Below are 27,582 nucleotides of genomic sequence, written 5' to 3'. Positions count from 1 at the left end.
GGAGGAGGTCGGCAGGTTAGCAGGGGGTGGGGTAGGCTTCCCTGAAGAGGTGGGTTTTCAGGGTGCGCCTAAAGGAGAGGAGAGTAGGTGATAATCTGATGGGTTGGGGCAGGGAGTTCCAGAGGATGGGTGACACCCTGGAGAAGTCCTGGAGGCGGTCATGGGAGGAGGAGACAAGGGAACTAGAGAGAAGGAGGTCTTGTGAGGAGCGGAGTGTGCGTGTTGGGCGGTACTTGGATATTAGGTCAGTGATGTAGTTCGGGGAAGTATGGTGGACGGCTTTGTACGTCAGTGTTAGGATTTTGATCCGTTGCGCAATCGGAAGCCAGTGGAGGGATTGGCAGAGGGGGGTGGAGGACACTGAGTGGAGGCCAGTGGAGGGATTGGCAGAGGGGGGTGGAGGACACTGAGTGGAGGCCAGTGGAGGGATTGGCAGAGAGGGGTGGCGGAGATGGAGTGGTTGGAAAGGTGAATGAGTCTGGCAGCCGTATTCAGGATGGACTGAAGCGGGGATAGCCAGCGGCGAGGCAGGCCAGTGAGGAGGGAGTTGCAGTAGTTGAGTCGTGATATGATGAGGGAGTGGATGAGCTGTTTAGTGGTTTCTGGGGTTAGGAACGTGCGGATTTTGGCGATGTTGCGGAGGCGGAGTCTGCATGTTGCGGAGGCGGAGTCTGCATGTTGCGGAGGCGGAGTCTGCACGAGTTTGTTAAAGATTGGACTTGGGGCTGGAAGGATAGGTTGGAGTCCAGAATGACACCAAGTACTCTGGCCTGCGGGGCGGGTTTGATGATGGTGTTGTTGGATGTGATGGAGAAGTCAATGGGGGGTGGTGTCTGGGCTGGGGGGAAGACAAGAAACTCGGTTTTGGAGAGGTTCAGTTTGAGGAAGTGGAGCGACATCCAGTCTGATATGTCGCTCAGTAGGTGTGTGATTCGGGTGGAGACCGAGGAGACTGATGAGATAATAGTTATATCCTTTGATTTGATTTTAATGCCAGTATCTGAGTCCTGGTGAAAGGTGAGTTTAGCCCCCGAAACGTGTTGGCTCTTTGACTTTTTATCGTGATACATTCATTGTTACTGAACTCCTTCGCGTTTTCCTGGTGCTCTCATCCTTTCAATGCTATTACAGGATAAGACAGATTCCCCCTTTGCTGTTAATTATATTAGTCTGATCCCTACAGCGCTGAATGAAGCAATGTCTTCAGTACTGCGGGTTGATCCCTAATGCTTCATTTAATCTTCTTATATGGACTCTTATAGGGCTTTTTGGAACCTGCAGTTGTCTCCAGTGCTGTAAATTTGGATTGACCGCTTTACTATTTAGTACTCTGCCCAGCTGGTTCAGTACAGTTCCCGGTTATGGAAGAATACTGATCTCTGAAGGTTTTGGAGGGTGTCTGTTGGAATCAGTGTCAGGTACTGTTGTTGGCTGTAAAAGGGGGTCAATTCAATTATTAATGGTCATGGTTTTGGAATGGGATAATGAACAAGCTCATAGAGATGTGATGGTCAGGTGGACACAACTAGCTCCATAAAGACATGGATGACCAGTTTGGTGTGGAGGAACCTCCAGTGGGATGAATTGGAACACCAATGGTGCTAGTTGTGTCCACCTGACCATCACATCTCTATGAGCTTGTTCATTATCCCATTCCAAAACCATGACCATTAATATATGAATTGACCCCCTTTTACAGCTTATAACAGCTTCCCCCTTCTGGAAAGACCTCACCATCTGTGTTTCAATTCCTCCCAAAGGTGTTTAGTAGGGTTGAGGTCAGCACTCTATACAGGACACTTGTGTTCCACACTAAACTGGTCATCCGTGTCTTTATGGAGCTAGTTGTGTCCACCTGACCATCACACCTCTATGAGCTTGATTATTATCCCATTCCAAAACCATGACCATTAATAATTGAATTGACCCCCTTTTACAGCTTATAACAGTTTCCATCCTTTTGAAAAGACCTCGCCAACGGTGTTCCAATTCCTCTCAAAGGTGTTTAGTAGGGTTGAGATCAGCACTCTATACAGGACACTTGAGTTCCTCCACACCAAACTGGTCATCCGTGTCTTTATGGAGCTAGTTGTGTCCACCTGACCATCACACCTCTATGAGCTTATTCATTATCCCATTCCAAAACCATGGCCATTAATAATTGAATTGCCCCCCCCTTTACAGCTTATAGCAGCTTCCCCCCTTCTGGAAAGACCTCACCATCGGTGTTTCAATTCCTCCCAAAGGTGTTTAGTAGGGTTGAGGTCAGCACTTGATACAGGAAACTTGAGTTCCTCTACACCAAACTGGTCATCCATGTCTTTATGGAGCGAACTTTGTACACAGGGGCACAGTCATGCTGGAACAGAAAAGGGCTTTCACCAAACTGTTAGAGGAGCACAATTGTCTCCAAAGTCTTTGTATGATGGAGTTTCACCAGGACCCTTCACTGGAGACACCTGACTTCCATCATTGGGAGGGGGAGTCAAATAATTTTAGCTGGAACTGGAAGTCTCATCCCAAAAACCATGGTTATTATTACAGAGTTCCCCATGGCCATTAATATGGAGTTGCTCCCCTTTGTGGCTATAACTTCCTCTCCTCCAAAGGGAGAACTTTCCACATGATTTTGGAGTTTGTCTGTGGGAATTTGTGGCCATTTGTGAGGTCAAGTACTGATGCTGGATGAGAAGACCTGGCTCACATGTTGGGCCTCACAATGGGCACCAAAAAAAGACCTAGCTCACCACTGGCTTTCCAATTCATCCTAAAGGTGTTCTATTGGCTTGAGGTCAGGGCTCTGTGCAGGAAACTCAAGTTCCTCCATACCAAACCAGTCAAATCATGTCTTTATGGAGTTGCCTCCTATCTCCCCATGACCAATAACATGGAGTTGCCCTCTTAGTGACTACAGCATCCTCCACTTTTCCGGGAAGACTTTCCGTAAGATTTTGGAGGATGTCTGTGGGAACTTGTGACCATTTTTTAGGTCAGGTACTGATGTTGAATGAGAAGACCTGGTTCATATATAGAGCCCCACGTTGGGCACCAATAAAACCCATTCCAGTTCATCCCAAAGGTGTTCAGTAGGGTTGAGGTCAGGGCTGTGTGCAGGACACTCGAGTTTCTACACACGAAGCTGGTCAATCCATGTCTTTATGGAGCTGGACATCTCATCCCAAAAACCATGGTTATTATAGATTTCCCCCATGGCCCTGAATATGGCTTTACTCTGCTTTGTGGCTATAGTATCCTCCACTCTTCTGGGGAGACCTTTCCAAAAGATTTTGAAGGTCATTTGTGGGAATTTGTGACCATTTGTGAGGTCAGGTACTGATGTGGTATAAGAAGACCTGGCTCACCATCTGAGTTTCAATTCATCTCAAAGGTGTTCAGTAGGGTTGAGGTCAGGGCTCTGTTCAGGTCACTGGAGTATCTCCACACCAAACTAGTCATCTGTTTCTCCATGGAGTTGGCTTTGTACACAGGGGACAGTCATGGTGGAACAGAAAAGGGTCTTCGCCAAACTGTTCCCACAAGGCTGGAAGAGCACAATTGTCTACAATGTCTTTGTATGATGAAGTATTACCAGGACCCCTTCACTGGAGACCTCTGAACTCCATCATTGGGAAGGGAGGCAAATCATTTAAGCTGTGAAGCTTTCAGTAGTACAGATGTGATAAAATAGAACAAAGGGTCGGTTGGCTCACTTCTAGATTTCTCCACCCCTGTGTTCTTCCCATTGCTGCCTGTCTATTCCTGGAGTGTAGTCCTGGTCCCTACTGATCCTATACTGGTCTCTATATAATGGCTCATATAGCACTTTACATTGTAGGACGGAGCTCTAGCTGTACATTGGGTTGATCCTAGTTAATCTTTCCCAGGCTGGCTTTGTCCGATGCTCCTGTGTGTGCTGTATATACGATATGTATGTGATTCCGGTGCGTGGGCGCCATCCGCTGTACACATTTGGTATTACATCTGAGTATTGAGCTATATTCCGTAGACAATGTTTCTTTTGCATAGCGGAGTATATATACATTGTGGTTACATTGTTTTGTGTGCTCCATCACATCCCATTAGTGGTCACACAAGGCAGATGAGATTTCAGGAAGCTGACCTGCGGCTGGACTTGTATGATTGCGGTTTCTTCTTTCTCTCTTCTCTTTTCTTACGTCAGCGGCCTGTGAAACAAGCGGCTCATTACGGGCTGATCGATCCCTCTTGTTACATGAGCGCTTCTATCCCAGAGATCCGGGTGCAGCTGTGCCGTGTTTGTCATATGATATGGGTGGCTGGGGCACGATGTAAAACCTCCACCAAATTCTTACTTTGTTTAAAGGAGAACTCCAACCATGCGACTAAATATATCTTTGAAATGCACATGCGTGGCAAATTATTTGTAATTTTTATTTACCTCTCTGAGAGTTTATACTTCTCAAACACACTATATAGACAGAGGGTGACAACACTATTCAGAGCCTGCAGCAATGCCACTCCTCCTTCCCCCACCTGAAATGATTTGTATTTTGTTTGTTACAACAGTGCGTGATGGATGGGAATCCAAATGTGACACGGCAGGAAGGTCTCCTACTAGGTACATATTCAGCTCGGTTGCCTTTCCACGTGGCTTTTTGTGGCTCTCTCCTCCTGTGGTGATGCTGGTGGCTCAGTCCCCCCCTCCCCCTCCACCATACAGCCATAGTGTGTGCAGATTCCCTTTAGTAAAACTAGTGGTTCGGCACTCCTTTAATCCTGGGTGTTTAGTCCTTCTCTGCGCATATTGTGGTTTGGTTATCCTCTAGTAATATTGGGAATTATGTTCTCTTCACCAGGGGAGGGGGGGGGGGGCGTTGGTCCTTCTCTATCGATGTTTTGATTCAGTTCTTCTTCAATATTATTGGTAGTTCAGTCTCCTTAGGACAATATTACGGTTAATTTCTCCTCTAGAAAATTGTGGTTCGGTTCTCATTGTGTCGTACTTTATGTTCCACCTATGCAAAGATTTGGTACCCCACAAGCAATATCAGTAGCTTAATCCCTCTCCGGCAGTAATGTGGTCCATTTCCCTACTAGCAGTATTGAGATTTGGTTCTCCTCCATCTATATTCATAGTTCAGTCCTCCTCTAGTGATATTGTAGTTCTGTTCTCCTCCATATTGGTGGTTCAGTCCTCATCTAGTGACATTGTTCTTCATTAGTATTGGTGGTTCAGTCCTCCTAGGGATATTGTAGTTCTGTTCTCCTCCATATTGGTGGTTCAGTCCTCGTCTAGTGACATTGTTCTTTTTCATTAGTGTTGGTGGTTCAGTCCTCCTAGTTATATTGTGGTTCTGTTCTCCTCCATATTGGTGGTTCAGTCCTCCTAGTTATATTGTGGTTCTGTTCTCCTCCATCAATATTGGTGGTTCAGTCCTCGCCTAGTGACATTGTTCTTCATTAGTATTGGTGGTTCAGTCCTCCTCTAGTGATATTGTGGTTCTGTTCTCCTCCATCAATATTGGTGGTTCAGTCCTCGTCTAGTGACATTGTTCTTCTTCTTCATTAGTATTGGTGGTTCAGTCCTCGTTTAGTGCCATTATTGTTCTCCTCCTTCCATATTGGTGGTTCAGTCCTTGTCTAGTGATATTGTAGTTCTGTTCTCCTCCATCTATATTGATATTGGTGGTTTAGTCCTTGTCTAGTGACATTGTTCTTCTTCATTAGTATTGGTGGTTCAATCCTCATCTAGTGACATTGTTCTTCTTCTGCACTAGTGTTGGTGGTTCAGTCCTTCTCTAGAGATATTGAAGTTCTGCTCTCCTTCATCCATATTGGTGGTTCAGTCCTCCTCTAGTGATATTGTAGTTCTGTTCTCCTCGATCCACATTGGTGGTTCAGTCCTCGTTTAGTTACATTGTTCTCCTCCATCCATATTGGGGGTTCAGTCCTCGTTTAGTGAAATTGTTGTTCTCCTCCATCCATATTGGGGGTTCTGTCCTTGCCTAGTGACATTATTGTTCTTCATTAGTATTGGAGGTTCAGTCCTCCTATAGTGATATTGTGGTTCTCTTCTCCATCCATGTTGGTGGTTCAGTCCTCGTCTAGTGACATTGTTCCTCTTCACTAGTATTGGTGGTTCAGTCCTTCTCTAGAGATATTGAAGTTCTGCTCTTCTCCATCAATATTGGTGGTTTAGTCCTTGTCAGGTAACATTGTTCTTCTTCATTAATATTGGTGGTTCAGTCCTTCTCCAGAAATATTGTAGTTAGTTCACCTCCTTCAATATTGTTGATTTGGTCCTTTTCTATACATATAATAGCCATGTTCCCCTCTATCAAACTTGACGGTTTAGTCCTCCTCTAGTGATATTGTGGTTCAGTCCATCTATATTGGTTGTTCAGTCCTCCTCTAGATACGTAATATTCCTGTTCTTCTCCATCCATATTGGTGGTTCATTCTCCATATAGAAACATTGTAGTTCTGTTTTTCTCCATCCAGTATTGGTTGTTTGGTCCTCCTCTGGACATATTGCAGTTCTGTTCTCATCCATTATTATTGGCAGTTCATTGCTCCTCTAGACGTATCATAATTCTTTTCTTGTCCATTATTATTATTGATTTCTCCTCCTCTAGACATTATGTAGTTCTGTTCTTCTCCATTGATATTGGTGGTTTGGTCCTCCTCTATACATATAATTGTTCTGTTCTCTTCTATCAGACTTGGTGGTTCAGTCCTCCTCTAGTGATATCGTAAGTTTGTTCTCTTCTATCAATATTGGTGGTTTAGTCCTCTAGTAATGTTGTTGTTCTGTTTTCCTCCATCTGTATTGGTGGTTCAGTCCTCTTCTAGTGATGTTGTTCCTCTTCTTCATTAGGAACGATGGTTCATTCCTCTTGTAGTGACATTGTAGTTCTGTTTTCCTTCATCAATATTGGTGACTTGGCCCTCCTCTAGACATACTATAGTTCTGTTCTTCATTTATTTGGTGATTTGGTCCTCCTATAGTGATATTGTAGTTCTATTCTCCTCCATCAATATTGGTCATTTAGTCCTCCTTTAAACATATATTATTTATTTTCTTTTCCATGGATATTGTTAGTTTTCTCCTCCTCTACACATATAATAGTCATGTTCTCCTCTATCAAACTTGGTGGTTTAACACCCCTCTAGTGATATTGTAGTTCTGTTCTCCTCCAGCAATATTGGTGGTTTAGTCCTCCTCTGGACATATTGTAGTTCTGTTCTCCTACAGCAATATTGGTGGTTTAGTCCTCCTCTGGACATATTGTAGTTCTGTTCTCCTCCAGCAATATTGGTGGTTCAGTCCTCCTCTGGACATATTGTAGTTCTGTTCTCCTACAGCAATATTGGTGGTTCAGTCCTCCTCTGGACATATTGTAGTTCTGTTCTCATCCATTATTATTGGTGGTTCAGTCCTCCTCTAGACATATCTTAATTCTTTTCTTCTGTGCTATTATTGTTGGTTCAGTCCTCCTGTAATCATATATAGTTCTGTTCTCCTCCATCAATACTGATTCAGCACCTGTCTAGACATATTTTAGTTCTGTTCTTCTCCATTTATCTTGATGGTTTGATCCACCTCTAGAAATTGTGTGTTTCTGATCTTCTCTATCAATATTGGTGGTTTATTCTTTCTCTAGACGTATTTTAGTTCTGTTCTTCTCCGTTTATCTTGATGGTTTAGTCTTCCTCTAGCGATATTGTGGTTCTAATTTCCTCCATCGATATTGGTGGTTCAGTCCTCCTCAAGATATATTGGGGGTTATTTACTAAAACTGCATGGTGCAAATTCTGTTTCAGCTCTGCATAGAAATCAATCAGCTTCCAGGTTTTCTTGCCAAAGCTTAATTGCACATGCTGAAGATGGAGGCTGATTGGCTACCGTGCACCAGTTTTATTATATCTCCACCCATTGTAGTTTTGTTCTCCATTCATCTTGGTGGTTTGGTCTTTCTCTAGCGATATTGTAGTTCTGTTCTCCATTTATTTTGGTGGTTTGGTCTTCCTCTAGCGATATTGTGGTTCTGTTCTCCATTTATTTTGGTGGTTTGGTCTTCCTCTAGCGATATTGTGGTTCTGTTCTCCATTTATTTTGGTGGTTTGGTCTTCCTGTAGCAATATTGTGGTTCTGATCTCCATTTATTTTGGTGGTTTGGTCTTCCTCTAGCGATATTGTGGTTCTGTTCTCCATTTATTTTGGTGGTTTGGTCTTCCTCTAGCGATACTGTAGTTCTGTTCTCCATTTATTTTGGTGGTTTGGTCTTTCTCTAGCGATATTGTAGTTCTGTTCTCCATTTATTTTGGTGGTTTGGTCTTCCTCTAGCGATATTGTGGTTCTGTTCTCCATTTATTTTGGTGGTTTGGTCTTCCTCTAGCGATATTGTGGTTCTGTTCTCCATTTATTTTGGTGGTTTGGTCTTCCTGTAGCAATATTGTGGTTCTGATCTCCATTTATTTTGGTGGTTTGGTCTTCCTCTAGCGATATTGTGGTTCTGTTCTCCATTTATTTTGGTGGTTTGGTCTTCCTCTAGTGATATTGTGGTTCTGTTCTCCATTTATTTTGGTGGTTTGGTCTTCCTGTAGCAATATTGTGGTTCTGATCTCCATTTATCCTGATGGTTTGGTCTTCCTCTAGCAATATTGTGGTTCTGTTCTCCATTTATTTTGGTGGTTTGGTCTTCCTCTAGCGATTATTGTAGTTTTGTTCTCCATTTATTTTGGTGGTTTGGTCTTCCTCTAGCGATATTGTGGTTCTGTTCTCCATCTATCCTGATGGTTTGGTCTTCCTCTAGTGATTATTGTGGTTCTGTTCTCCATCTATCCTGATGGTTTGGTCTTCCTCTAGCGATATTGTGGTTCTGTTCTCCATCTATCCTGATGGTTTGGTCTTCCTCTAGTGATTATTGTGGTTCTGTTCTCCATCTATCCTGATGGTTTGGTCTTCCTCTAGTGATTATTGTAGTTCTGTTCTCCATTTATCTTGGTGGTTTGGTCTTCCTCTAGCGATTATTGTGGTTCTGATCTCCTCCCTCAATATTGGTGGTTCAGTCCTCCTCTAGTGATATTGAAGAGATATGTATTGGAGTTTAGTTCTCTTCTAGTGCTAATAGTTGTCCTCTTCTCCTCCTCCTAGAGGCCTTAATAAAGTCAAGTACCCCACTGACTATATTCTTGGTTTCCCCTGCAGGCTCTGGACTGGATTCAGGAGACGGGGGAGCACTTCCTCTCTACACACACATCTACTGGGGAGAGTCTGGACCAAACGCAGAGCCTACTGAAGGAATATGAGGACTTCCGTATTCCTGCCAAGGTAAACGACCTCCCAAGCGCACAGCATGTTAATAAAGGACAATTTCCGCCCAAGATTTTTCATTATCCATCCCAGTCTCCCGAATATTTAATTAATGCCACAAGTCCGGACCTCATGCCAAACACTAATTGGGTCACATTCCTCCTTGTGACATGAATGATTCCATCTGGTTCCCAAAACACTGACCCATTCTTCATTGTCTTCTGCTTTAGAAGTTGTTCATTTCTTTCCTGGTGTTGTCACTTGTACCTGTCGGTGGGCCACACACGTCCTCCACCCCGACCCCTCCGGCCGTCTACACACGTCCTCCACCCCGACCCCTCCGGCCGTCTACACACGTCCTCCACCCCGACCCCTCCGGCCGTCTACACACGTCCTCCACCCCGACCCCTCCGGCCGTCTACACACGTCCTCCACCCCGACCCCTCCGGCCGTCTACACACGTCCTCCACCCCGACCCCTCCGGCCGTCTACACACGTCCTCCACCCCGACCCCTCCGGCCGTCTACACACGTCCTCCACCCCGACCCCTCCGGCCGTCTACACACGTCCTCCACCCCGACCCCTCCGGCCGTCTACACACGTCCTCCACCCCGACCCCTCCGGCCGTCTACACGCGTCCTCCACCCTGACCCCTCCGGCCGTCTGCACGCGTCCTCCACCCCGACCCCTCCGGCCGTCTACACGCGTCCTCCACCCTGACCCCTCCGGCCGTCTACACACGTCCTCCACCCCGACCCCTCCGGCCGTCTACACGCGTCCTCCACCCTGACCCCTCCGGCCGTCTCCGCTCTGCGATGTTCCCTCAAGTCTCCCGTAATGATTTCTGGCAATGTCAAACACGGAGAACGTCCCGGAGTCACGAGCGGCTGACAGCACAGACTTGTCCTTTCCGTTCTCTCTGAAGAGTTGCAGAGAATATTGCCGAGGTCAGTGTGACCTCTTCAGTCAACTGGGGCTCTCCGGCCTCTCAGACACGGAGGGGGGGGGGGGAGAGTAATGATGGCCGCGCGCCAGGGAGCGTCAGGCATCAAACTAGCATCGCTCAACAGATCTTCCACGCTTCCCGTGTGGAGCTGAACATCAGAAATGGGCCTTAGAATTCTTTGCACGTTCCGCAATGCTTCACTTCTGAGGCTGCTGTGACCTGCATTGTGTATATCAGGGGGGCTGAAACCAAATTCATGGAAGCCCCCCCCCCCATACATCTGTATCTTCAGTCTACCCCTCACATCATGCCCCCCTTTTCATCACAGCCCCCCCCATACATCCACATCTTCAGCCTACCCCTCACATCATGCCCCCCTTTTCATCACAGCCCCTCCCCCCATACATCCGTATCTTCAGTCTACTTCTCACATCACGTCCCCCTTTTCATCATAGCCCCCCCCCCCATACATCCGTATCTTCAGCCTACCCCTCACATCATGCCCCCCTTTTCATCACAGCCCCCCCCATACATCTGTATCTTCAGCCTACCCCTCTCATCACATCCCCCTTTTCATCACAGCCCCCCCATACATAAATATCTACAGCCTACCCCTCTCATCAGGTCCCCCTTGTCATCATAGCCCCCCCCCCCCATACATCCGTATCTTCAGCCTACCCCTCACATCAGGTCCCCCTTGTCATCATAGCCCCCCCCCATACATCCGTATCTTCAGCCTACCCCTCACATCAGGTCCCCCTTGTCATCATAGCCCCCCCCCCATACATCCGTATCTTCAGCCTACCCCTCACATTACGTCCCCCATTTCCTCACAGCCCCCCCCCATACATCCGTATCTTCAGTCAACTCCTACTCCTCACATCACGTCCCCCTTTTCCTCACAGCCCCCCCCCCCCCCCATACATAAGTATCTACAGCCTACCCCTCTCATCAGGTCCCCCTTGTCATCATAGCCCCCCCCATACATCCGTATCTTCAGCCTGCCCCTCACATCAGGTCCCCCTTTTCCTCACAGCCCCCCCCCCCCCATACATCTGTATCTTCAGTCTACCCCTCACATCAGGTCCCCCTTTTCATCACAGTGCCCATTTCACATCAGTATCCTCAGCTGCCCTTTAACATCACAACCCCCCCCCCTTCAAATCCGTGTCCTCACGCTCTCCCCCCCCCTTTCACATCAAAAGTCCCTTTTAACATCACAGTCCCCCCATTACATCAGTGTCTTCACCCCACCCCCTCCACATCACAAATCCACTTTACATCACAGTCCCCTGTGGGGGGGGTTCTCCCCTGAATCGCACAGGAATGGGGTTCACGTTTGCGATCTGCGTTTGGGGTGTTAGGAATATATTGTCGCCTGCAGCAGATTGCCCACCTTGTGCGTCAGGAATCATGTGCATGGAATGCGAGTTTCCCCCACCGCGTTCTCATTTACAGGAGCCCTTAGATCAGACCCCTTCACATCACAGTCCCATCGTGTCCTCAGTCCCCCTTCACACCACAGTCCCATAGTGTTCTCGGACCCCCTTCACATCACAGTCCCATAGTGTCCTCGGACCCCCTTCACACCACAGTCCCATAGTGTCCTCAGACCCCCTTCACATCACAGTCCCATAGTGTCCTCGGACCCCCTTCACATCACAGTCCCATAGTGTCCTCGGACCCCCTTCACATCACAGTCCCATAGTGTCCTCGGACCCCCTTCACATCACAGTCCCATAGTGTCCTCGGACCCCCTTCACACCACAGTCCCATAGTGTCCTCGGACACCCTTCACATCACAGTCCCATAGTGTCCTCGGACACCCTTCACATCACAGTCCCATAGTGTCCTCGGACCCCCTTCACATCACAGTCCCATAGTGTCCTCGGACCCCCTTCACATCACAGTCCCATAGTGTCCTCGGACCCCCTTCACATCACAGTCCCATAGTGTCCTCGGACCCCCTTCACATCACAGTCCCATAGTGTCCTCGGACCCCCTTCACATCACATTCCCATAGTGTCCTCGGACCCCCTTCACATCACAGTCCCATAGTGTCCTCGGACCCCCTTCACATCACAGTCCCATAGTGTCCTCGGACCCCCTTCACACCACAGTCCCATAGTGTCCTCGGACCCCCTTCACATCACAGTCCCATAGTGTCCTCGGACCCCCTTCACATCACAGTCCCATCGTGTCCTCAGACCTTTTTCACATCACAGTCCCATAATGTCCTCGGACCCCCTTCACATCACAGTCCCATAGTGTCCTCGGACCCCCTTCACATCACAGTCCCATCGTGTCCTCAGACCTTCTTCACATCACAGTCCCATAGTGTCCTCGGACCCCCTTCACATCACAGTCCCATAGTGTCCTCGGACCCCCTTCACATCACAGTCCCATAGTGTCCTCGGACCCCCTTCACATCAGTCTCATAGTGTCCTCGGACCCCCTTCACATCACAGTCCCATAATGTCCTCGGACCCCCTTCACATCACAGTCCCATAATGTCCTCGGACCCCCTTCACATTACAGTCCCATCGTGTCCTCACACCCCCTTCACATCACAGTCCCATAGTGTCCTCGGACCCCCTTCACATCACAGTCCCATAATGTCCTCGGACCCCCTTCACATCACAGTCCCATAGTGTCCTCGGACCCCCTTCACATCATAGCCCCCCCATCACTGCCCCCCTTGCAGTCATAGCTCCCCCCCCTCTCTTTTACATCACAACCCCCGCTCCTTTAAATCAAAGTCCCCCTTTCAATCACAACCTCCCCTGCACAGTCCTACCTAACCAAAGCTGGCCAGAGGCACTCATCAGCCTGGGTGTCCTTTCTCGGGTCCCTTCCCGTCGCCGTTGTCATCCTCACAGCAGGAAGGGGGGGCTGGTCTGGGCGGAGGGCGGGAACTGCCCACCCTGTTATGTCAGTCTGCCCCACCTTACTGTACATTGTAACTTTGTAGAAGGAGTCCTTTCCTCAGTCTCCCCTCCCCCAGTGATCAGACTGTACATTGTAACTTTGTAGAAGAAGAAGGCGGCATTTCCTCAGTCTCCTCCCCCAGTGATCAGACTGTACATTGTAACTTTGTAGAAGGAGGAGGCGGCATTTCCTCAGTCTCCCCTCCCCCAGTGATCAGACTGTACATTGTAACTTTGTAGAAGGAGGAGGAGGCATTTCCACAGTCTCCCCTCCCCCAGTGATCAGACTGTACATTGTAACTTCGTAGCAAGTCACAAGGTGAGAGGCTACAGCAGGGGCTGATCTGTGTCAGAAATTTGTGAACACAGTCTTACATGTATGTGATGACAGGTCCTCTTTAGGCGTGGCTGCAGCATCAGGCAATGGCCAGGATAATGATTTTTCTGATTTTTGTCTTTCTCTCTCTGACAGCAAACCAAGGAGAAGGTGCGCCTCCTGATCCAGCTGGCGGACAGCTTTGTGGAGAAGGGCCACGTCCACGCCACCGAGCTGAAGAAATGGGTGACCACTGTGAACAAGCATTACCGCGACTTCTCCCTGCGGATGGGGAAGTACCAGTGTTCCCTGCAGAGGGCGCTGGGGATCGGCACTGAGGTATGGGACGCAGCGCCCTCCAGTGTACAATCCTGCGTACTGAACCGTGTGACCGCTGAGCTCCCCGCCATGTGACCGCTGAGCTCCCCGCCATGTGACCGCTGAGCTCCCCGCCATGTGACCGCTGAGCTCCCCGCCATGTGACCGCTGAGCTCCCCGCCATGTGACCGCTGAGCTCCCCGCCATGTGACCGCTGAGCGCCCCGCCATGTGACCCCTGAGCGCCCCGCCATGTGACCCCTGAGCTCCCCGCCATGTGACCGCTGAGCTCCCCGCCATGTGACCGCTGAGCGCCCCGCCATGTGACCCCTGAGCGCCCCGCCATGTGACCCCTGAGCGCCCCGCCATGGTGACCCCTGAGCTCTCCGCCATGTGACCGCTGAGCTCCCCGTCATGTGACCGCTGAGCTCCCCGTCATGTGACCGCTGAGCTCCCCGTCATGTGACCGCTGAGCTCCCCGTCATGTGACCGCTGAGCTCCCCGCCATGTGACCGCTGAGCTCCCCGCCATGGCGACTCCTGAGTGCCCCGCCATGTTGACCCCTGAGCTCTCCAATATTGGCTCATTGCACGCCCTGGATTAGGCCACGTTGGAGATTCAAAGCGCTTTGGCAGCACATTGGGCAGTCCCAGTCCTCCGTCTCATCCATCTGCCCCATCCATCCGCCCCATCCATTTTCTCCATCCCTCCTCCCCATCCAATCCACCCCATCCCTCCTCCCCATCCAATCCACCCCATCCCTCCGCCGCATCCAATCCACCCCATCCATCCGCCCCATCCCTCCGCCACATCCAATCCACCCAATCCAATCCACCCCATCCATCCGCCCCATCTCTCCTCCCCAACCAATCCACTCCATCCCTCCCCCCCAACCAATCCACCCCATTCCTCCTCCCCAACCAATCCACTCCATCCCTCCCCCCCAACCAATCCGCCCCATCTCTCCTCCCCAACCAATCCACTCCATCCCTCCCCCCCAACCAATCCACCCCATTCCTCCTCCCCAACCAATCCACCCCATCCCTCCACCCCATCCATCCAACGATGTGACTGATGGGTTTCATACACACTGGAGAGGCTGACATGGAAAACATCGTTACAATTCTAGATGTCAGAGCAACGAACAGAAAACACAACGCAACCAAACAGACATTTATTGTGACGGGTCTCCATCTAGAACAGGGGGTCTCCATCTAGAACAGGGGGTCTCCATCTAGAACGGGGGGGTCTCCATTTAGAACAGGGGGTCTCCACTAGAACAGGGGGTCTCCACTAGAACAGGGGGTCTCCATCTAGAACAGGGGGTCTCCATCTAGAACAGGGGTCTCCATCTAGAACAGGGGGTCTCCATCTAGAACGGGGGGGTCTCCATTTAGAACAGGGGGTCTCCACTAGAACAGGGGGTCTCCATCTAGAACAGGGGGTCTCCATCTAGAACAGGGGGTCTCCATCTAGAACGGGGGGGTCTCCATCTAGAACGGGGGGGTCTCCATCTAGAACGGGGGGGTCTCCATCTAGAACGGGGGGGTCTCCATTTAGAACAGGGGGTCTCCATCTAGAACGGGGGGGTCTCCATCTAGAACAGGGGGTCTCCATCTAGAACAGGGGGTCTCCATCTACAACAGGGTTATCCAAACTGCGGCCCGTGGGCCACATCCAGCCCACTACAAGGTTTTATCTGGCCCTCTGCTGATGTGCACAGATGGGGACCCTGATGTAAGGGGGACTGTGATGGGGACCCTGATGTAAGGGGGACTGTGATGGGGACCCTGATGTAAGGGGGACTGTGATGGGGACCCCGATGTAAGGGGACTGTGATGGGGACCCTGATGTAATTGATGTAAATGGGGAGTCTGACAGGGACACTGATGGTAAGGGGGGACTCTGTTGTAAGGGGGACTTTGACGGGGATCCTAATGTATGGGGGGACTCCGATGGGACCCTGATAAGGTGGAGGGAGCCTTTGGGAGCGAGGAGTGAGGTATTACACCTTATTTCTCTAACCTTGGTGGGGGAGGGGGGGTGGTACTGCCAGGGGTTTTTTTGTGTGCCCGGAGTGGGTCTTTAAAGTCTGTCAGGGTAAAATAAAATGAAAGATCTATCCTGTTCACCTGCAGAGTCTCACAATTCCCTATATTGCCCTTAATGCTGCCAATACAGAAATATCGCCAGTGATCCAGTGACCTCCCGACTTCCTGTACTGAGCTGACAACACGCATCCTCCGCTCTACTGAAATCCTAAGAGGTGTTGTCAGCCCCGCCTACTTCTTGCTGGACTGCAGAACCCCACCCCCTTACATTATAGAGATGGTGATAGGGGGAGGTGTTCTGTAGTCCAGCAGGGGAGATCCAGGCACCGTTTGGGAGGCTCTGCGTTGTCAGCTCAGTACAGGAAGTCAGGAGCTCAGCTGTCGATCTGTCAGATATCCGGTATTTTCCCGCGGATCTCGGGGTTCGCTTGCAGCACTCCAGAATGATCCTGCGTGCGTAACACGTAACGTGCGTTTATAAGGAATAATAAAAAGACCGTATTAGAGAAATGGCGTCCGCCGCGGTCTGATGGTCATACAGCGCTGACGCTGCCATTATGGTGTCCAGGGATTGTGACGTTCCCTCTTCTTCCAGGACAATAAAGATCTGGAACTGGACATTGTCCCGGCCATCCTGACCGACCCGGAGGTCAAACTGCGAGACGCCAGCCATGAGACCAACGAGGAGAAGAGGAAGTCTGCCCGCAAAAAAGAGTGAGTGCGCCAGCGTCCCATATTCCCTGAATTTTGGCGTTTTATGGATCGATGATTTTATCGATTTCCTTTTTTCTGAGGAATTATGCAAATATCAAAATGCCTTGATGGGTGGATGTCAGCCTGGAGGAGTGGGCGTCCCTAGGTGGGCTATATTTGCATAGGCAACACCCACATGTGAAGCTGAGCCTACGTGATTGAAAGAACTGATGAAAGGGGTGGGGCTAGGGAAGTCAGGTTGGGGAGGAAAGTCCTAGATGACGCTGAATGTCCTCCAGCCAGGAAATGGGGCGGAGCTCTGACTTGCTGCAGCTTCTAATGCACATTGTGAGAAGATCAGAAGACTGAAGGGGAGGAGCCGGTACACCTGTGGAAGACTGAAGGGGAGGAGCCGGTACACCTGTGGAAGACTGAAGGGGAGGAGCCCGTACACCTGTGCAAGACTGAAGGGGAGGAGCCGGTACACCTGTGCAAGACTGAAGGGGAGGAGCCGGTACACCTGTGCAAGACTGAAGGGGAGGAGCCGGTACACCTGTGCAAGACTGAAGGGGAGGAGCCGGTACACCTGTGCAAGACTGAAGGGGAGGAGCCGGTACACCTGTGCAAGACTGAAGGGGAGGAGCCAGTACACCTGTGCAAGACTGAAGGGGAGGAGCTGGTACACCTGCACAAGACTGAAGGGGAGGAGCCGGTACACCTGCGCAAGACTTGAGGGGAGGAGCCGGTACTTCTGTGGAAGACTGAGGGGGAGGAGGTTCACACCTGTGGAAGACTGAAGGGGAGGAGCCGGTACACCTGTGCAAGACTGGAGGGGAGGAGCCGGTACACCTGTGCAAGACTGGAGGGGAGGAGCCTGTACACCTGTGTAAGACTGAAAGGGAGGAGCCAATACACCTGTGCAAGACTGGAGGGGAGGAGCCGGTACACCTGTGCAAGACTGGAGGGGAGGAGCCTGTACACCTGTGTAAGACTGAAAGGGAGGAGCCAATACACCTGTGCAAGACTGGAGGGGAGGAGCCGGTACACCTGTGCAAGACTGGAGGGGAGGAGCCGGTACACCTGTGCAAGACTGGAGGGGAGGAGCCGGTACACCTGTGCAAGACTGGAGGGAGGCCGGAGGGAGGATATAAGAGTGGAGGGGGGAGGGGGATGGAAGTTCGGTATTTAGAACATGGATCAGGTCACGTGTGTTTTGCGAGAATTGGTCATACCGTTGGTGTGAGGTCTCTATGTGCCTCACACCTCTCACTGTAGAGCGCCTTCTCTCTCCAGGTTCATCATGGCGGAGCTCCTACAGACGGAGAAGGCGTACGTCCGAGATCTGCACGAGTGTATGGAGGTGAGTCCCACCTGTGGTCACCTGGAGATTATTCGGGGCCTCAACCTCCCCCCCCCCCCCACCACCACGGGGTCACTACCTGTTTCTTCCCTTCTCTTGCAGACCTACCTGTGGGAGATGACGAGCGGCGTGGAGGAGATTCCTCCGGGAATCCTCAATAAAGAACACATCATCTTCGGGAACATCCAGGAAATCTACGACTTTCACAATAAGTACGTCATGTCTGATGGGCAATGTGGGGGGGGGGGCTCCTTCCGTGGGCTCAGGGCAGAGGTCATGGGGGACGACCCCCCGATATATATCAATGAGAAGCAGTTGTCATACATCGATTATCGCACCTCAAGAGCCTGTCAGGTGTTCTAGATGACTTTTTAGGAAATAATCGCAGCCAGTAACTACAAATCCCGGACATGTCCCAATATACAGGATCAGGATCAGGGAAGCTCCGCCTTTTATCATTAAAATGCCATCCTGGCGCTCCAGTCAGTGACTGTGCCTAGGGTGGGATGATGTCATCAGTCTGCTGCAGGCTGGAGGAGTCATTTCCTCAGTCTCTGCTCCCCCAGTGATCAGACTGTACATTGTAACTTTGTAGAAGGAGTAGAATTGCTGCTGTACGGTGACTTGAGTAGTGATCAACAAAGGCACTGTGAAATTTTTGCTGAAATGGATTGTGGATTATGAATTGTAACGTTAGAATTATTTTCCAATCCGTTCGAAATTTCGAATTCAGTTGAATTCGAATAAATGAAATGAAGCGCAAAAACGAATGTAACGAATCGAATGAAACAACTTTTTCTATTTGGACATGTCTACTAGGCACCCGACCTGACCGCCTAGTACTTAGCTCCTCCCATGCAGATCTGACCACCTAGTACATAGCTCCTCCCACGCAGACCTGACCTAGTACATAGCTCCTCCCACACAGACCTGACCTAGTACATAGCTCCTCCCACGCAGACCTGACCTAGTACATAGCTCCTCCCACGCAGACCTGACCTCTTAGTACATAGCTCCTCCCACGCAGACCCGACCTAGTACATAGCTCCTCCCACGCAGACCTGACCTAGTACATAGCTCCTCCCACGCAGACCTGACCTAGTACATAGCTCCTCCCACGCAGACCTGACCTCTTAGTACATAGCTCCTCCCACGCAGACCTGACCTCTTAGTACATAGCTCCTCCCACGCAGACCTGACCTCTTAGTACATAGCTCCTCCCACGCAGACCTGACCTCTTAGTACATAGCTCCTCCCACGCAGACCTGACCTCTTAGTACATAGCTCCTCCCACGCAGACCTGACCTCTTAGTACATAGCTCCTCCCACGCAGACCTGACCTCCTAGTACATAGCTCCTCCCACGCAGACCTGACCTAGTACATAGGTCCTCCCACGCAGACCTGACCTAGTACATAGGTCCTCCCACGCAGACCTGACGACCTAGTACATGGCTCCTCCCGCGCAGACCTGACGACCTAGTACATGGCTCCTCCCGCGCAGACCTGACGACCTAGTACATGGCTCCTCCCGCGCAGACCTGACGACCTAGTACATGGCTCCTCCCGCGCAGACCTGACGACCTAGTACATGGCTCCTCCCGCGCAGACCTGACGACCGAGTACATGGCTCCTCCCGCGCAGACCTGACGACCGAGTACATGGCTCCTCCCGCGCAGACCTGACGACCGAGTACATGGCTCCTCCCGCGCAGACCTGACGACCGAGTACATGGCTCCTCCCGCGCAGACCTGACGACCTAGTACATGGCTCCTCCCGCGCAGACCTGACGACCTAGTACATGGCTCCTCCCGCGCAGACCTGACGACCGAGTACATGGCTCCTCCCGCGCAGACCTGACGACCGAGTACATGGCTCCTCCCGCGCAGACCTGACGACCTAGTACATGGCTCCTCCCGCGCAGACCTGACGACCTAGTACATGGCTCCTCCCGCGCAGACCTGACGACCTAGTACATGGCTCCTCCCGCGCAGACCTGACGACCTAGTACATGGCTCCTCCCGCGCAGACCTGACGACCTAGTACATGGCTCCTCCCGCGCAGACCTGACGACCTAGTACATGGCTCCTCCCGCGCAGACCTGACGACCTAGTACATGGCTCCTCCCGCGCAGACCTGACGACCTAGTACATGGCTCCTCCCGCGCAGACCTGACGACCTAGTACATGGCTCCTCCCGCGCAGACCTGACGACCTAGTACATGGCTCCTCCCGCGCAGACCTGACGACCTAGTACATGGCTCCTCCCGCGCAGACCTGACGACCTAGTACATGGCTCCTCCCGCGCAGACCTGACGACCTAGTACATGGCTCCTCCCGCGCAGACCTGACGACCTAGTACATGGCTCCTCCCGCGCAGACCTGACGACCTAGTACATGGCTCCTCCCGCGCAGACCTGACGACCTAGTACATGGCTCCTCCCGCGCAGACCTGACGACCTAGTACATGGCTCCTCCCGCGCAGACCTGACGACCTAGTACATGGCTCCTCCCGCGCAGACCTGACGACCTAGTACATGGCTCCTCCCGCGCAGACCTGACGACCTAGTACATGGCTCCTCCCGCGCAGACCTGACGACCTAGTACATGGCTCCTCCCGCGCAGACCTGACGACCTAGTACATGGCTCCTCCCGCGCAGACCTGACGACCTAGTACATGGCTCCTCCCGCGCAGACCTGACGACCTAGTACATGGCTCCTCCCGCGCAGACCTGACGACCTAGTACATGGCTCCTCCCGCGCAGACCTGACGACCTAGTACATGGCTCCTCCCGCGCAGACCTGACGACCTAGTACATGGCTCCTCCCGCGCAGACCTGACGACCTAGTACATGGCTCCTCCCGCGCAGACCTGACGACCTAGTACATGGCTCCTCCCGCGCAGACCTGACGACCTAGTACATGGCTCCTCCCGCGCAGACCTGACGACCTAGTACATGGCTCCTCCCGCGCAGACCTGACGACCTAGTACATGGCTCCTCCCGCGCAGACCTGACGACCTAGTACATGGCTCCTCCCGCGCAGACCTGACGACCTAGTACATGGCTCCTCCCGCGCAGACCTGACGACCTAGTACATGGCTCCTCCCGCGCAGACCTGTCCTCACTAGTACATGGCTCCTCCCGCGCAGACCTGTCCTCACTAGTACATGGCTCCTCCCGCGCAGACCTGTCCTCACTAGTACATGGCTCCTCCCGCGCAGACCTGTCCTCACTAGTACATGGCTCCTCCCGCGCAGACCTGTCCTCACTAGTACATGGCTCCTCCCGCGCAGACCTGTCCTCACTAGTACATGGCTCCTCCCGCGCAGACCTGTCCTCACTAGTACATGGCTCCTCCCGCGCAGACCTGTCCTCACTAGTACATGGCTCCTCCCGCGCAGACCTGTCCTCACTAGTACATGGCTCCTCCCGCGCAGACCTGTCCTCACTAGTACATGGCTCCTCCCGCGCAGACCTGTCCTCACTAGTACATGGCTCCTCCCGCGCAGACCTGTCCTCACTAGTACATGGCTCCTCCCGCGCAGACCTGTCCTCACTAGTACATGGCTCCTCCCGCGCAGACCTGTCCTCACTAGTACATGGCTCCTCCCGCGCAGACCTGTCCTCACTAGTACATGGCTCCTCCCGCGCAGACCTGTCCTCACTAGTACATGGCTCCTCCCATACAGACCTGACCTCCTAGCACATAGCTCCGCACATTTGACCTCATAGTACATAGCTCCTCCCATGCAGACCCAACCCATAATCCTCTCTGTTCCTGTGCAGCATCTTCTTGAAGGAGCTGGAGAAGTACGAGCAACTTCCGGAGGACGTCGGACATTGTTTCGTCACTTGGGTAGGTGAAGAGCGACTTACAGATCGACTTTTATATAAACTTTAACGATAACTTCAACGCTGTTGATCCTGCCAGAAATCCAGAGCTGTCATGTATTCTGCAGTGTTATAAGCCGTGGACTACAAAACACCTCCTCCTATGTAAAGCCTCTTCTGCCTTGCAGTGGATTGCTTTTCAGAGACCATTGCAGCGTGAATCTAGTTATATGGAGATGAAAAAAAGGGAGGTGTTCTGTAGTCCCAGGACTTTTCTTGTCCAATGGTAACAATGCTCCTCCTCCGTAGATACAGTACAGTGAGTTAGCGGTGTTCTTCCCCCTTCCCCCAGGACAGGAAGTATATTACTGGCAGGATCACCAAGTGTAAATAAAGTGAAACAAATGCCTGAAAAAAGAAAACAAATGCAGCCAACACATCTAAGGACTGCGGAGCTGCAGTACAGCCAAAGTACTAAAATCCTTTTCAGCCAATGAGGGACGCAGGAAGTCATATACCACTGAGTTATACTGCCACCTACTGGAGGACTGGACACAATAGTTGTAGGGCGGCTCAGGATTCTGCTCCTCCCCCCATCCCCCTCCACTCAGTCCTCCATCTTTTATCCTCTCCCCCCCCCCCCCCAGTCCTCCATCTTTTATCCTCTCTCCCCCCCCCAAGTCCTCCATCTTTTATCCTCTCCCCCCCCCCCAGTCCTCCATCTTTTATCCACTCCCCCCCCCCCAGTCCTCCATCTTTTATCCACTCCCCCCCCCCCCCAGTCCTCCATCTTTTATCCACTCCCCCCCCCCCCCAACTCCTTCTTTTATCCTTCCCCCCCCCCCCCCCCCCAACTCCTTTTATCCTCTCCCACGCCCCCCCCCCCCCGGTCCTCCATCTTTTATCCTCTCCCTGTACATTCGATGCCCCCCCCCCCCCAGTCCTCCATCTTTTATCCTCTCCCTGTACATTCGATGCCCCCCCCCTCCAGTCCTCCATCTTTTATCCTCTCCCCGTACATTCGATGCCCCCCCCCCTCCAGTCCTCCATCTTTTATCCTCTCCCTGTCCATCCGATACCCCCCCCAGTCCTCCATCTTTTATCCTCTCCCTTTACATTTGATGCCCCCCCAGTTCTCCATATTTTATCCCCTCCCTGTACATTCGATGCCCCCAGCCCCCCCCCCAGTCTTCCATCTTTTATCCCCTCCCTGTACATTTGATGCCCCCCCCAGTCTTCCATCTTTTATCCTCTCCCTGTACATTTGATGCCCCCCCAAGTCTTCCATCTTTTATCCTCTCCCTGTACATTTGATCCCCCCCCCCCCAGTCCTCCATATTTTATCCCCTCCCTGTACATTCGATGCCCCCTGCCCCCCCCAGTCTTCCATATTTTATCCCCTCCCTGTACATTCGATGCCCCCTGCCCCCCCCAGTCTTCCATCTTTTATCCTCTCCCTGTACATTTGATGCCCCCCCCAGTCCTCCATATTTTATCCCCTCCCTGTACATTCGATGTCCCCCGCCCCCCCCAGTCCTCCATCTTTTATCCTCTCCCTGTACATTCGATGCCCCCCCCCCCCCCCTCCAGTCCTCCATATTTTATCCCCTCCCTGTACATTTGATGCCCCCCCCAGTCCTCCATATTTTATCCCCTCCCTGTACATTCAATGTCCCCCGCCCCCCCCCAGTCCTCCATCTTTTATCCTCTCCCTGTACATTCGATGCCCCCCCCAGTCCTCCATCTTTTATCCTCTCCCTGTCCATCCGATGCCCCCCCCCCCGTCCTCCATATTTTATCCCCTCCCTGTACATTTGATGCCCCCCCCCAGTCCTCCATATTTTATCCCCTCCCTGTACATTCGATGCCCCCCCCAGTCCTCCATCTTTTATCCTCTCCCTGTACATTCGATGCCCCCCCCCCCCCATCTTTTATCCTCTCCCTGTACATTCGATGCCCCCCCCCCTCCATCTTTTATCCTCTCCCTGTACATTCGATGCACCCTGCCCCCCCCCCCCCTCGTCCTCCATCTTTTATCCTCTCCCTGTACATTCGATGCACCCTGCCCCCCCCCCCCTCGTCCTCCATCTTTTATCCTCTCCCTGTACATTCGATGCACCCTGCCCCCCCCCCCTCCATCTTTTATCCTCTCCCTGTACATTCGATGCACCCTGCCCCCCCCCCCCCCCCCCAGTCCTCCATCTTCTATCCTCTCCCTGTACATTCGATGCACCCTGCCCCCCCCCCCGTCCTCCATCTTTTATCCTCTCCCTGTACATTCGATGCACTCTGCCCCCCCCCCCCCGTCCTCCATCTTTTATCCTCTCCCTGTACATTTGATTACCCCCCCAGTCCTCCATCTTTTATCCTCTCCCTGTACATTTGATTACCCCCCCCCCCCCAGTCCTCCATCTTTTATCCTCTCCCTGTACATTTGATGCCCCCCCAGTCCTCCATCTTTTATCCCCTCCCTGTACATTCGATACCCCCCCCCCCCAGTCCTCCATCCCCTGACGTCTCATTCCCTCTTTGTAGGCCGATAAGTTCCAGATGTATGTCACGTACTGTAAGAACAAGCCGGACTCCAGCCAGCTGATCCTGGAGCACGCCGGGACCTTCTTTGATGTAAGTGTTGCCGTCATGTGATTGGCTGAGGAGTGCGTTGTCGCCAATCTCCAATCCGACCGCCTGCTCTCTGCTTTACAGGAGATACAACAGCGGCACGGACTGGCCAATTCCATCTCCTCGTATCTCATCAAACCCGTGCAGAGGATCACCAAGTATCAGCTCCTTCTCAAGGTACGTGGGGGGAGGGGGACTGTCAGACCTGCGGGGCGTCATGCAGAGCCGTGCGGGTCTAAATTATAGAGGGCCCCCGGTGTAGTCCCCGCAATCGCAGCGCATTTTCATGCTTTGAGGTGCATTGCATCGAGTTGGATGTGCAAAGTGCACCATCTATTTGCCCACAACGTCTATTTGCTCACAACCCCACCATTTGTTTGCCACCCCATAGTGTGCTAAACCTAAGGCAAATAGACGGTGCACTTTGCAAAGTGCAGTTGCTCCAGAGCTTAGTAAATGATGTGATTGGATGATGGAAGTCAGCAGAGCTTCTGCTCATTCACTTCACTTTTACTTCACTTTGCACCGTCTATTTGCCCTTAGTAAATCACCCTCTTAGTGTGCTAAACCTAAGGCAAATAGACAGTGCAGTTGCTCCAGAGCTTAATAAATGATGTATAGCTTCACTTTGCAAAAAATACCCAATCACATGCAAGGAAAATAAAACAAAAAAACAAAAAAGCTTTTGCTTGCACGTGATTGGATGATGGAAGTCAGCAGAGCTTCTGCTCATTTACTAAGCTCTGGAGCAAAGTGCATCATCTATTTTGCCTTTAGTAAATCAGCCCCATATGCAGGCCATAGACGAGTCGAAAACCGGCCGTTTTTTAAAAAAAAAAAAAAATGAAAAATCGGTCATTCAATAGGCCGACGTTACCACCAATGGTAATTAAAATCGGCCGATTTTCGTCCCGTCTACGGCCGGCATTTAATTACTTCTGTCCCTGCAGAGAGCTCCGCTATTATATTTTACATGAAAAGTCTTGCGGTTGCAACAATGTATCTATTTGTATCCATTTCGGATACAGATGTTTTTATTCGGATACAAATAGATACATTGTTGCAACCGCAAGACTTTTCATATAAAATATAATAGTGCACTGGAATTCTTTTTCTTCTTGCAGGTAACGGCTTATGCGCAGATTTTTTATCGGTAAAAAGATTGTCCGATTTGCCCATCATTGCCATGAAAATCAGCAAATTCGACCGATTTTTTTTTCCAATTTCATCGATAAAAAAAAATGTGTCAAAATCCCGAAAAACGTCCGACCAATTAACCCACTAACTGTGTGAAAATCAGGCAATTTTTTTTTTTCAGCCAAACAATCGGCTGATTTTCAACCCGTCTATGGCCTGCATTAGTGTGCTAAACCGATCTGCCATCCAGGGCTACCGTTCTGATGTAACTATGAAGTCTAAAGCTGCATTTGCCTGAAGCTTCTTCAGATCCTCCACAGCCAGCGATGGCTCCACCCTGAGTTACCGTAGGGGTGGAGCAGCCATTGAGACCAGCGCCCCCCAGTGCCACGGGAGGGAGTGCTGTCCTGTTCTTTTAGGCTGCACATGCGCAACGTAATGTCTCTGCTGTCGCCTGTGATGAGCTCAGGGGCTGCAACATGAGGTAGTGCACACTGCGCATGTACCGGACGGCACTCCCTCCCTTGTCATTGGGTGGTGCAGGTCCCAGCTGACATGTGCAGTGAGTTGGCGGGAGTACAAAATGTAACAAATTGTAGTTCTTGTTGAACCGTTGTCACACGGACACACAGCGGCTCTTCTGTCTGCCCTCCCATTGGCCGCGAGGGGTTGGTCTGGTTGACTGTATTTATTGGAAGTGGCATTGTATGTACAGAACGCAGGACGCCGAGCTTCACTTCCCCCCCGTAAATATTTATACGTCCCTCCGACTGCGTGTTCCTGAGTGTCTATGCCTGGCATGGGGGGGAGGGGATTATAGAATTCCAACTTCTCATACCTGGAATAACGGGAACTCTGTCCTGCAGGAGCTGCTGACGTGCTGCGAGGAAGGGAAGGGCGAGATAAAGGACGGCCTGGAAGTAATGCTCAGTGTGCCAAAGAGAGCCAACGACGCCATGCATGTCAGCATGCTGGAAGGTGAGCGAGCCGATGCAATCCGACCCAGAACAATGTATCATTAATGTGCAGAACTTACCATTTTTCAAGACAAGCTTTCGGGGTGTACCCCCTTCTTCCAAGCAGTACCCTGAGGAAGGGGGAGCACCCCGAAAGCTTGTCCTGAAAAACTGTATATGGGTGCAACTAAAAAAAAAAGTATCACGGACATTTCTCAATTGTTTCTGTCGCAAGTCCACTAATACGGCTCCAATCACCTCGAGCATTAATATTCATAAAATCCGAGCAGAGGAAGGATCTGCTGGAAGCTTGTGGGCCCGGATGCAAAAGTTGTGCCCTACCGACCCCCCCCCCCCCCCCTCACTACCACCCACGGCGTCCACCGCACGCCAAGATGGTGAAAGTGGTGCTCTTGTATGTAAAAGAGGAACCCAGAGGGCCCAAGGTGGGTGGGCGGGTCCTCTGACTTCCAGATTCATATACAAGCCCACCACTTTCACCCTGCAGCTAAGAGCGTGGCCTGCCCCCACGTGGCCTACCTGCCCCCACGTGGCCTGCCTTCCCCCACCTTATGTGCACATGCACGATTGAGCAGGGCGGGGAGGGGCTGTACTGGACTGGGCAGGGGGGAAAGCTACTAGGGGAAAGGGCTTATCCCGTCACCCTGTGTAGATGACACCAGAAACTCCGAGAGTGTGCCGGCCCGGGCCCCTCTGAGTTTACTGAATTACTTACGCAGAGTGACCCAGCAAGCAATTTTCACAGTAGACAGACAGGAAGGCTGTAAGGGCCCCCTGGAGCACGGGCAACCCCATCCGTGCTCCAGGGGGCCATTGCGACCCCTGGAGCACCAGCCCACGACTTAGAGAGGATTAATACTTTGTTACATTTTTATCGAGCGGTACAAAGAGAGAAACAAAGTATACGTAAAGACACATCGAGATTCATTGGCAAGGATTTCACTTCCCATCGTGAAAATAAATTTACAAACTGATTCAGCGTACTGCATGTAAGTAGAAGTGTCCACGCAATTACAATCTGATTGTACAATCAACTTTGGCTCTGACAGTAGCCCTGTAGTGCGAGGAACTCCCTGAGTGGATATTGGTGGAAGAGAATTTTCAATAATTC

At 51.3% G+C, this 27,582-nt stretch overlaps 1 protein-coding gene across 1 annotated transcript in view; it reads left to right on the top strand.

Annotated features, from left to right (window-relative positions):
* Positions 1-27,582, top strand: part of LOC149436376 (kalirin) — a 162,160-nt gene that overhangs the window by 90,106 nt on the left and 44,472 nt on the right. The window contains exons 14-22 of the mRNA XM_089661685.1: positions 9,191-9,313; positions 13,641-13,823; positions 16,448-16,566; positions 17,839-17,905; positions 18,008-18,117; positions 21,691-21,760; positions 24,271-24,360; positions 24,442-24,534; positions 26,361-26,472. Coding sequence (XP_089517811.1) covers positions 9,191-9,313; positions 13,641-13,823; positions 16,448-16,566; positions 17,839-17,905; positions 18,008-18,117; positions 21,691-21,760; positions 24,271-24,360; positions 24,442-24,534; positions 26,361-26,472 — 967 coding nt within the window. The remainder of the gene's footprint in view (positions 1-9,190; positions 9,314-13,640; positions 13,824-16,447; positions 16,567-17,838; positions 17,906-18,007; positions 18,118-21,690; positions 21,761-24,270; positions 24,361-24,441; positions 24,535-26,360; positions 26,473-27,582) is intronic.

This window comes from Staurois parvus, unplaced genomic scaffold (assembly GCF_062004578.1).
Source record: "Staurois parvus isolate SC_StPar_1 unplaced genomic scaffold, SC_StPar_1.0 ptg001366l, whole genome shotgun sequence".
Taxonomy (NCBI): domain Eukaryota; kingdom Metazoa; phylum Chordata; class Amphibia; order Anura; family Ranidae; genus Staurois; species Staurois parvus.
The sequence above is the reverse complement of the archived record's forward strand: the minus strand, read 5'-3'. Positions and strand labels throughout refer to the sequence as shown.